Below are 11,978 nucleotides of genomic sequence, written 5' to 3'. Positions count from 1 at the left end.
TCTCTTGAATAATCAGTTTATTAATGAATTTAAGGCCACTCTGGACTGTGCAGAATTCATAAAGAGAGCAGAAATAACTCACAAAGTCACATTGCCCTTGGTTGCTTCAGTACTACCCTGTGATGACGGCTTTCTATTGCTGCTGAGCTTATCCACATCAGAGCGGAGTCAGATCAAACATAAAGTAGCTTCAAATAAAAACCCCAGAACCTCAGGTCAAGTGTTAGAGAGTAAATGATGGAATCTGTACGTTGTGACTTTGGGAATAAAAGCTTCCTTTGTACATATTCATCCTCAAATTAAACAGCGAGGAGCACTCCGTTCAGCAGATGGAAACTTGCATTTTCAGTCACAATTACACGTTTCCTGTTAACAACACAGACACTTCAGCATGCTTCGTATTTTCTAGATAAGCACTGATATGTATCATCTCCACATTGTGCTCGGTACATTCCCTCACTAATAGGTTTGTTGCCATGCATATTTAGTCTGGATATAAAGATGCTATTGTATTAGTGACCAAGTATTCAAATACTAGTACTGTGTGTTGCTAAGGCCATAGGATTTGAATATGAATTCACATCAACATGATAACAAGTATATACTCATCTATTTATGTAAATCACAGGCAACCACTCTCAGAGCTCGTCTTGTCCACGTCAGCAGACAAATACCACAATGACAAGAAGATAAAAATAACTTTTCAGTACAGCGTTTGAAAAAGAAGAAGAAAAAAAAAAACATTACTCATAACCATGAACTATCATCATCCCTTTGCTGAAGACAAACGTTTTCTTCCTCTGTGGTTTGTTAAATTTGAGAAATCTGAATATGTGTTGGTTTGGAGATCTTTGAACACAGAATCGAAAGATGCTACAAGTATTGATAAGAAGTGGTGATAGGCCTGTCCATTAAGATAAGAATAACACAGTGTTACAGAAATCATTCATGACATATGAAGTATACTGTGTATACACACACACACACACACACACACACACACACACACACATACACTTTTTATCCAGCATCACAGCTTTCCGTGCAGTCGTCTTTGGTTTCAGCCTGTTCACCTGCCAGTAAAGTCACCCTCACCGTATGAAGGGACTGTTTCTTTTTCTCCTGTTTACAATCAAATCTGTCAAGAGTGGGGGAAAAAGAGTGAAGAGGAGGGCGGAGAGTCGACATGCAGCACATGGGCTCTACTGGAATGGAAATGGCAGATGTCTTCATGTGATAACTTGTTACAGAACAGCATTTCACACCAGCCACGTCGCTGAGAGACGGGGTCAATTTTCACGAATCGTAAAAGATTTAAAGAAAAAAAGAGAAACAGACCGTTTCATTTTTGACAAACCTGCGACTTACATATAATGATAAATATATTGGTGACAAATCTCTGATTTTGAGTACATTTTCACAAAGGTGGAGACACCTGCTGTAGTGGGAACTACCAAAGAAGCTATTTTAAGTACCTTGCCTAGTGCTTACATGTCTGTCTGTGGACAGAATTTGTCAACATGATAACGTCACATTCATACAAGATGCAGTCACAAAACTTTACAGGTGTAGTTGAGATCACAACAAAGGCTGAAAATCTGTGAAATCCAAGCAAGGGCGCAGTTAGTACGGGGGTAGAAAGTAGGGAAGGGACGCTGCACCCCACTTAGTTGCAGAGTGGCTGGTGTGAACTCATCGCAAAATGATCTCTAGTTTTTTACTCCTTTTCTGTGTTGAGAAAAAACCCTTTCTGGTGTATTTCTCAATGATATGTATAGATCAAGAACAGGAGATGGGCAAAACATGTTATAAAGATGGACTGCATATCAAGTGTTAAGGGAGAAAGCCAGCATTCTTGAGGGACACATAAACATGACATATATAGTACACTGCACATAGTCAACGTATACGTAAGGACAAGTTAAGCAAAACAGACTCCATTTTGATGTGAATCTCAAACTCATCTGAAGGCAGAAGACTGATAACCGTTGCCAGGACCTGCTCTATTTGATAAAGGCAACTACACGAAAACACGCAAAAACAGAAAACTGATCAATGTAGTAGATATTGGATATAATGAAATTTGAAAGGCTGAACTGAATGCACTAAAATACACGCTACACAGAGGAACTGTACCTTGGCCTTGATGTGCTGAACTTAAAACGCTCACTCCCATTCGCACTGGTGATTCTACTGAACATGACAGAAGGCAAAGTATGTGTAGAGTGTCCATAACAATAAAGATTTAATCTAGCTTTTGATACACAAACCAAATGGATATAGTTCAGCATCTCTATGTGGGAGCTTCCTAAATGAGACCCCAGATATGTGCAGACAGGATATGTGCGCTGTTATGTCAGAAGCAGTCATAATAATAACAGTAATACACAAATCTGTCAAGTTCCGTCATTCAGCACTCGTGGTAGCAGCCTCTCACACTCAACTGGAAACAAGAAACTGTCTCCATTTTACTCATATTCATTGGCGTTGAGACAAAAAATTAGTGTGACTGCTGGAAATCGCAGCTACTGCTCTATTAAACCCAATATTCTAAATAATGTAAGGTATGAGTGAAAAGACAAAAAAGAACAAGCTTCTAAGGCATCACAAGGTTTAACCAGCGACCACAGCGCTGTAGATATATAAACTCATAGAGTCCATCTTTTACCCTTCACTCTTCACTCTGGCTCCCCTGGAAGAAGAATCAGTGATGTGACAGGAACCAAGGTGGAGAGCCGTCAACTAAGGGTTGAGAACTTCAAGTCAATTGTTTCTTTTTTTTTTTAATGAATCAGGTGTTTTTATCACCCAGATGAGCGTCCCACTGTCCGCAGGCAATACGATGTTGATTCTCCACAAACTGACGAAAGCTTAAAATGGGCAAAAACTCCAGGTGAGTGAGGAGAAAAACCACCATCGTACAGCTTGTACCCAGAGGATTATCCCATTGAAGTTATGGCAGGGTGAAACTTGATTAGCAGTCTCTTGAACTATTCCTCTGAGTGGCCCTCTTTGAGTTTGGCTGGTCCTTTTGCTGAGACTTCAGCAGCTTCTTTGACTGCAGCTTTGCCTACAGCTTTGGCAGGAGGAGGTTGTGTTGGGGGAGGTGGATGTAGACCGGCCTCAGTGCCGATGTTGACAGTGATGTTGGTGTAGAGGGGCAGGTATTGCTTTGAGATTGTCTCATATTCAACGGTGTTCATCCCATCCAACTTCCAGGTCTGCCGTGTCTTGGCCAGCATGTTGAACCTTTAAATGGAGCGCAAAGACAGAACAGATTGAAGGCTGCACACATTTTACTTTTACTTTCTGCTGTTTCCATCTATGATCAAGCAGTGCAGTTTTTCCCCTTGACCTCCACATATTTCAGATTTTTTGAGTCTGCAAATACCGTACCTCTTTGGGTTCACATCGTTGCCTTTGTCCAGCTTGTGTTTGATCATCTTGTACCGGCCGACCCTCAGTGATGGACGAGTGATATACATCCCCCCCAGAGACACTCTGAGAGGACCAGAAACAAATGTCAGTCTTTCACACAGTTCAACTGAGTCCCACACATCTGGTGTCTGACCAACAGGAATTTGTTGTTAACTGACAGTTGTATTTGGTTAGTGTTTATCAGGGATGTCCCGATCAAGCCCTACCCTGGATCTACCCTGATACCGATGTCTGCGATCGGATCAAGACATCCCTAGTGTTAAGTATCAATGTAATATCAGAGCTTGGAAACTGGAAATGTCGATGTCTGACTGGCTACAGACACATTCCTTCCACAGTAGAACCTCCCATTCTTGGGGGAATCTTGCCAAAACTATTCTCACCTGACTCCAATATCGTCGTCCTCTCCACCCCAGCCCCAGTAGTTGTTGGGAAAGCCGTTCATTTTGAGGTAGTGCAGTGGCGTCAGAGCTGACACTCCTCCAAAGTACATCTTGTACGGAAGCCTGGAGATGATCATTTCAAACAAAAAAATATTAAACATGACTGTCTGTGAGGAGCAATCCATTTGATGGACACAAACAAGAAAGGACATACTTGTAGCCAAACTTGTCCATGGCGATGGCTGCATGCTTGGGGTTGGAGTCGCAGACGTATGTGTTGCGATCGTCCTCTGGAATGAGGTCCACATCATGAAAGAAGAGACAGTCCCAGTCTTCCTCCTTCATGGCCTCACGGAAACCCACGTTCATCAACTTGGCCCTGTTGAAAGTGTAGTTTCCGGCCTGGGAAGTAAATGCCGACACTTGATGTCAGAGTAGGCAGCAACAACCTCACCTTACACACCAGTCTATTTAAAGAGTAACAACACCTCAAAACCATTTTAATCACCTGAAAACCAATGTATATGGGTATTCAGTAGTGTTGTTAATGGATTCAGGTCCAAAGCTTAGCATTTTGTGCAAAGTATTTTGCATTTTACATATTGTGTTAGGAATATGCATAGTGACTGCCCTCTACTGGTTGGAAACCAGCTTTTGCCATGAGGAAACAACTGGCTATGTCTGGGCATGACTGGGATACTTCCTTCACATTCTAGAGACATTTTTTGAACTTCCAGGATAGAGTTACTTCAAAAGCGTGTAATTTACCACAACATTTGACAAATCAGTTTGGAATGAAGTGATAACTTCTGGCTTGTCAGTGTGGGATATAGAAAATACATCATTCAGATTCTCTACAAATCCCCTAATTGACTGAAAAAAGTCAGTCAGGTTTTCATCGTCAAACCAACTGCTTTATTTCCTCTGAGTCTGAACAGTGTAGAAACAGCACAATAGTAAAACGTAGTAGGCATGCATGTGGCTCAGGTGTGCTAAACCTCCACTGTTAAATCATTTTCTTAGTCAAAGCAAAAACCTGCTAAGCCTGCCTGTGTGTCGTTAATATTATTATACCTCAGGATATTTACTCTTGCTAACTGACATGCTGCTTGGGTAAAAAGCAGTGACACACGTAGTAGAGTGTCAAATACATGCCATTCCTGGAATTTCAACCTATGTCATGTAGAAAAATGTTTCAGCATATTGCTACTTGAAAAGATCATTTTGCAGACATTACAAGCTGTAATGTTGTCATCTTTTTTATGTGAAATTAAGCAACACTGCGTCTCCACCATTACTCCTTGTTGCACATTGCCAGCAGCACAGACACATGGGTTTGACATCATTGTTTTGCAATGCGCAGCTGTCAGAAAAACACGCCGAATTGATAGGCCTGGAGGTATACATACCAGTATGGAACTGGTTCTCCATTCCTATCCTTAGCCATTGTCTTATATCCAACAACCAGCAGACCTTTCTCAGTTATCCAAATAAATTTGGGGTGGGAATCTCACGGCACTTCACAATTGGATTCGACTACGATTCAGAGGGTGACGATTCGATAATAAAAACGATTATCGATGCATCACAGTGCATCAAAATGTTTGATGTCAACACGATTTATTTTTCTCTTTCTTTTAAAGTATAGCATATGGTATTTTTGGTGATCCATAATTAAATAAACAGATTATTTTACTTGCATACAGTGTGGCTCTTGTCCAGGTCCCTTTCCTCTTCAACCTACATCCTTACCCTCACTTTTGAATCAGGGGGTGCCAGTTGGATTGTATCCATCTACGGATGCTCACGCTTGTCTGTTGTGGGATATACATATATATGGGATCCAGTGTTGGCACAGCCTACTGTAATATTTCCCCTGAAACAGTACGCAATTCACCTTCTATTCAATAATATATGGTCTGCATCCTTTTTATGTGAATTTGAAAGCACCTTACATTCTTCTGTGTGTATAAGAATAACATGAGGGGGAGGCGGAGTGCTCAGCTGCAGCCACTGTGTTGTTATTTACGTTATGCCAGCAGAGGAGCTGCAAGCAGCCTCTCTCTTCGTTAACACCAGTGAAAGCCAAGACACTGGGCAGGCCAGGCACGGGGTTTTTGAGGTAAAACAAACTTAGCAGAGAGTTATTTTCTTCACCACAGAGGTGTTTTAAATTGGCTAATGCTGCAGTGTGTGTTGGTAAGCTGGTTTACATGCTGATCACGGCTCCTCTCGTTAATGTAAGTCTATATACTTCAATATATACAATATACTTCATGTTCGCCTCACAAATGTAATTATTTAGACATTAAACTGAAACAAGCTTGCAACCGCTGTCTTTTGTGAAGATGAATTAGTACACGTTAACTTTAGCTCATCTGCACTGTAGACTGTCCGGGTGCTACACTGATTTCGCAGTTGAGTTCCACCTCTTTTGTTCCATTAACATCATGTTACAAACATTTACATAATTGATTATTGACATTTGTTAATTGATGCTGAATCATCCACGTCTACATTGCAATGCACCTAAGAATCGATTTCCCCCCATCCTTAGAATAAATTACTATATAACGTACATCAACTGTATATTTTCCGGAAGGCCAGAAAACTAAACACATTCATTTTTAGCAGGCAATCAACTTACTGGGCCTTTTTTGAGGTATCTGCTAAGTAGAGACAAGTCAAATCATTAAAAGGAAAGATTCCACCATGTGGCTATGCAATGCAAAATCCAGCTCAAGAGGTGTTAGAGATAAAGTGCTGAGAAGTAAACATGACTGGATTGTTACAAGCAGCAAAGGAGATTAAACCCTTTAAGCCACTTTCTTATTCTCTAGCATGCACATCCAGTGACGGCACACTAGAGGGCACTCTTCATTCAGCCTGTACTGAAGTGGATACCAAATCACAAGATGAGAGCTGTAAATATCCAACAAAAGAACTACCTTTTGTTTCTACCAAGAGAGGACCAAAACACTAGGTAAAATGTTACATGAATCCCTTATTCACCCTTTGACTCTTCCTTTGGTGTGTAACATATGCCTTGGTTGTTTGTGTGTGTTTCACCTGGTGAATGACGTAAATTCCATAGTTGAGCTGTTGCCGCTGCAGAAAAGGATGCAGGTAATATAACAGGAACTTCAAGTGATGTTCTCTGTGTCTGTGGGGAATGATGATGGCTGTCCGGTGCCTCGCCTCACAGTCAGGCGGCCTGTAACGTCCTCCTCGCACCACCAGTGGATTCTTCCTCTCAACCTCTGATAGAGTGAGCCCTGATGGAAAGCTGACGTGGATCGGCCCACCTGTGAGCAGGAAATGGTTCGCTTTCGTAATTAGTAGGAAACAAGATGCATTTAAAGGCATACAGGAAAACAATCTAGTCAGAGCATGAGAGGCTATGATTTGAACATGACATTTAAATGACCTCACGTGCTGAACTCAATCCTGGAAAGCAACATCCTGATGCTTACACAGAGCTTTGTAAATGTACCAATACAAGTTCTGACACTTGCTCTTTGTTGGATTTACTCAGAGCAGTCAATCTGAGCACACAAATTTACTGTTCATACTCTCTGTACATGCCTCCTGCTCATCTAACTGGAAACGCCCAAACAAGAGAACAGTTTTCCTACTAAGAATTCAACATTTGCAAGGTTTTTGATGTCTTTCAGTTACATTTGGATCATAATCTGTACAAACATATACCAACATATTTTCAATACCTCCACACTGATGATCTAATTTTAAAAGAACGATATAAATCAAAGTACAAGACTGTTAGTAACCGTTTTTCATCTGCGGTACAACTGCAAATGAGAAAAATATTACGAGGTGATGTAAATATACTTGTCAAAAAATTACATTTTACGAAGCAGAGTTTGGATTTTTTCCCCACAGAACAGTAGCTGAGAATGTGAAAACTAGGCACATGTCAAAAACTCGCCTATCTAGTTAACCTAGATACAAGGTTACCACACATTTCTATGAACAAAATTTCAAAACTTTTCCATCACTTTTCAACGACCCATAATATTATTTCTAGCCCTACTTGCTCTGTGTTTTTCAAACGAATCAGATTCAAACTCTGTTCATTCTATTCAACATAATTTCAGCTAGCTGGTATACATGAAGGGGGAGACAGAATGTGGGGGGAAAAATTAAAAAAAACAAAAAAAACTTATGTGATATGTGAACAAAATGTCACATAGTGAGCTACTTTACGTCAACAGCTACAGAAAATAAATCTGCCGTTTTGTTGCATCAAGTGTAAGGTTATCCACAGATGATTACTGTAACAATTGCATTACACAAAACAAAATTCAATAACTTTTCCCAAACTTTCAACTTTTTTTTTACTAATTCCATGACTAGAAAATGTGATCAAGAAATTCCGTGACTTTTCCAGGTTTTCCATGACCATGGGAGCCCTGAAGATAGGCTAGGTATTATCTAGCTAAGGTTATCAAGTTAACCTAGTAGGGCGCTAAAGCAATCAATCAAAAATGACGATTTTAATTGTCGAATAATCATTTTAAACAAAGGCAAAACGTCTGTTGTTCCAGCTTCTGAAATGTGAGAATTTCATACTTTTCTCAGTCAGGGTTCTGCAGGGTACACCAAATTAAATTTAAGACATTTTAAGACCTTTTTAATACCACACAGAGTGCAAATAATACATTTTATGATCATTCCCAGTTGGAAATTAACTTTGTAGTCCACCTGCCATTGAGGCTAATGGATTTAATAATCTACTAGCACTCAATAAATTACCATTTTTTTGTTTGTTTTTGTGCTGGTGAGTGAAGCAAATCTAGCAGCCACTTGCATATTTTACCAGCATTTGACTGGTGTCTGGTGCTAATTTCCAGCAATTGAAAGTATGATGGAAACCAGCAAGGACGCCACGGCCTTGAATTTTTTATCATCAGACCTTTTTTTTTCAGTACTTCCCAGCAGTATAATTCCTAATGATATATCTGATTAAATTACTGCTACCTGGACCCAGATAAATATCAGAAAGTGGCATTTGGACTGTTGCAATAAAAACATACCCTTCATTCTCCCCTCATCATACTTGTTTCTGTGAACCTCTGGCCAGTTTCTGCTCACTTCTATCAGCCTGACACAACGTTCAGGTAATACCTAAATGACCTTTATCTATTATTATTTTTTCTAGGAAAGCAGTCAAAGCCTTCTAGCTCAGTTACCACCATGTAGTTTCAAATTACTGGAAGTAATGTGGGAACAAAGGGGCAGAGGGCAGAGCCTGGAAAACAGAAAACTAAGCCTGCTTTGACAGAGCATCCTAGGCATACTGAATAAGCAGTACGCAGGATCAGATTGTCTAGGTAATGTATGACAAACCTCAAATAGAGGACATGTAACAAGATCCACTTACTTACTACCCTTCTTTTACCCAAGCTTTCAACCATATCTCACAGTCTTCACCAGCGGATGGACTTTGCTTAGTTGTCATTAAGCTAGTGGAGATGAGATGCAGGAGCTATGACGGAAAATGGCTGGTAAGTAAACCTTGAATTAAGATTTTTTTTTTTTAATAGCAATCTCATTTTTAAGGTCAAGATCACAGGTTACCTACAGGTCAAATTTCTTCTCTGCAAGTTTTCATTCATTCTGTGATTAAGATGAACAAAAACAAACAGCTGTCTGGAAATCCTGTTAACTGAGTGAAGTACTGTGCACTTTCCTCCATACGGAAACAGAGGCTTAAGCAGCAAAGGGACATCACGACTGATAATTGTAGCAAGATGTATCTGCTTGCTTGTAATTTCCCTTCATGATTGCTAATTTGCCTCTACATCATTATCAACGATGCTTAACATGGGCAGTACAATATGTTTGCCTATTGTCTTATGGTCCGCATACGGTTTCCCAGGATTTTTTGCTGACAAGAAACTAGCATTACTGCCCCGCAGTTGTTTGCCTCCATGAACCAGTCAAGTTTTTCTTACAGTTTACATCCATGTCTGTGAAAACATGGATGTTTCACACCCATTGCCCCCCAGTGGCACAGATGATCTATATAATCAGCACGGCTTCAAGATGGGCACCCAAGATGAGTATCAGCAATGTAGTATCTGACCAAATTCCCCTTCTTATTCCTGAGATATGACATTGAATATTGGCCAGAAAAGTGTTCCATGCAATTTAATTCAATTCAATTTAATTTTAATCTTAAAACCCAGTATCACAAATCACAATTTGCCTCAGAGGACTTTACAGCATACGACATCCCTCTGTCCTTTGGACCCTAACAGCAGATGCAGAACATTATGATGTCACAGTGCAGGTGACCTTTGACCATTTATATATAGATATAAAATGACAGCACTTCGTTATTTTATTATGTCCTATCAGACATTTGTGTGAAGTTTTGTCATAATTAGCAAATTAAGTTATGGCCAAAAACATATTTTGCTAGGTCACAGTGACCTTGACCTTTGACCACAAAATTCTAATCAGTTTACTCTTCAGTCAAAATGGACATTTGTGTCAAATTTAGAGAAATTTCCTTAAGGTATTCTTGAGATACCGTCTTCACAAGAATGAGACAGATGCAAGGTCACAGTGACCTTGACATTTGACCACCGAAATCCAGTCCTTTCATTGTTGAGCCCCAAAGAACATTTGTGCCAAAGTTGACGAAATTCCCTCATGGTATTCTTGAGATATTACGTTCACCACAATAAGACAGGTGAGGTCACATAGACTTTACCTTTGAACTATGACCATCAAAATCTTATAAATTTTTCCTCAAGTCCAAGTCAACCTTTCTGCCAAATTTAAAGAAATTCCCTCAAGGCGTTTGACCTTCAACCACATACTTCTAATCAGTTTACTCTTCAGTTGAAATGGACATTTGTGTCAAATTTAGAGAAATTTCCTGAAGGTGTTCTTGAGATACCGTCTTCACAAGAATGAGACAGATGCAAGGTCACAGTGACCTTGATGTTTGACCCTCAAATCTAATCAGTTCATCATTAAACTGTTTGTGAGATATTGCGTTCATGAGAATGAGATGAATGCAAGGTTACAGTGACCTTGACCTTTGACCACCAACAACTTATCAGTTTATCGCTGAGTGCAAGTGGACATTTGTGTCACATTTGAGAAAAATGCCCTTGAGGCGTTCATGAGATATTGTGCTCACAAGGATGGGACATACACAGGGACAGACAGACAATCCGAAAACTTAAAAACGTAATGAAGCATGTACTTCGTCAGACTATTAAGTCCCATTCAGCTAATACACAAGATCTGTGTTGGTGTAACAGTCATATTCTGCTTGCTAAACTAGTTTTAGTGAAACTCTAGAGGGCTTTTGTTCACGTTCTGCTCCCAGGTATAATACTCAGTAATACCTCAATGACCTTTTCAAAGAAAAATGTACAAGACTTTATACAAAGGGCAGCCAAAGCCTTTGTTTTGGTCATCACTAAGTAGTTCAGAATTGCTGGCAAAGTCTTGCTGAATACCAAGTTTCCTAACCTGAACTTGAAACACACTACTCTATCACTTCATATCTTTTGCAAGCTGTAAGCTTTATACAGTATACCTGAGAGAGCAGATGATGAAATCTACAGCAAACCACCACAAAACAACACCATGAAGCAGCAGCTGAGCTTGCACCACTCATTACTCCAGTGATGGCTCAACTTCATTGTGCTAAATGGAAACGTCTGACAGCTGCAACACTGCAATGCACTTGAAGCAGAAACATGTGGCCCCCACCTCTGTGTCCCCACTGCCTCTATACAACAGCAGATGCACAACACAACCATTGAAGTTCAGTCATCAAGATCACTGACTTTAAAATAAACAAACAGTAGCTTCATAATCCACTGAAATTTGCCTTTCAGATATGCCACGTTTGCTGATAGAAGGGCCATTTGTTTGCAGGTAGATCCATCAGCAGCTACCAGTAACTCATAGACAAAGACAAGGTGAAGCAACCAAACATAATCAGGGCTTGACGCTAACTTTTTTCCCAAAGAGCACATGTGCTCCTAAGTTGAAAAAGTAAGGAGCGCACAAAGAACTTTAGGGGCACAATGTAAATTGATCAAATAATGTGTTTTCTGTAATAAACGTGATGCAAATAGACATTTACGAGCAAAATTATTTAATGAATTT

At 40.0% G+C, this 11,978-nt stretch overlaps 1 protein-coding gene across 1 annotated transcript in view; it reads right to left on the bottom strand.

The window, feature by feature from the left end:
• si:dkey-199f5.8 (beta-1,4-galactosyltransferase 3) overlaps window positions 1-11,978 on the bottom strand; it is a 28,291-nt gene continuing 16,313 nt past the window's right edge. Inside the window, exons 3-7 of the mRNA XM_050046579.1 lie at window positions 6,891-7,126; window positions 4,036-4,223; window positions 3,822-3,944; window positions 3,397-3,501; window positions 1-3,249 (exon numbers count right to left, since the gene is read on the bottom strand). Of these exons, the coding sequence (XP_049902536.1) occupies window positions 2,991-3,249; window positions 3,397-3,501; window positions 3,822-3,944; window positions 4,036-4,223; window positions 6,891-7,126 (911 nt within the window). The 3' untranslated portion in view covers window positions 1-2,990. The remainder of the gene's footprint in view (window positions 3,250-3,396; window positions 3,502-3,821; window positions 3,945-4,035; window positions 4,224-6,890; window positions 7,127-11,978) is intronic.

Source organism: Epinephelus moara, chromosome 6, assembly GCF_006386435.1.
Source record: "Epinephelus moara isolate mb chromosome 6, YSFRI_EMoa_1.0, whole genome shotgun sequence".
NCBI lineage: Eukaryota > Metazoa > Chordata > Actinopteri > Perciformes > Serranidae > Epinephelus > Epinephelus moara.
The sequence above is the reverse complement of the archived record's forward strand: the minus strand, read 5'-3'. Positions and strand labels throughout refer to the sequence as shown.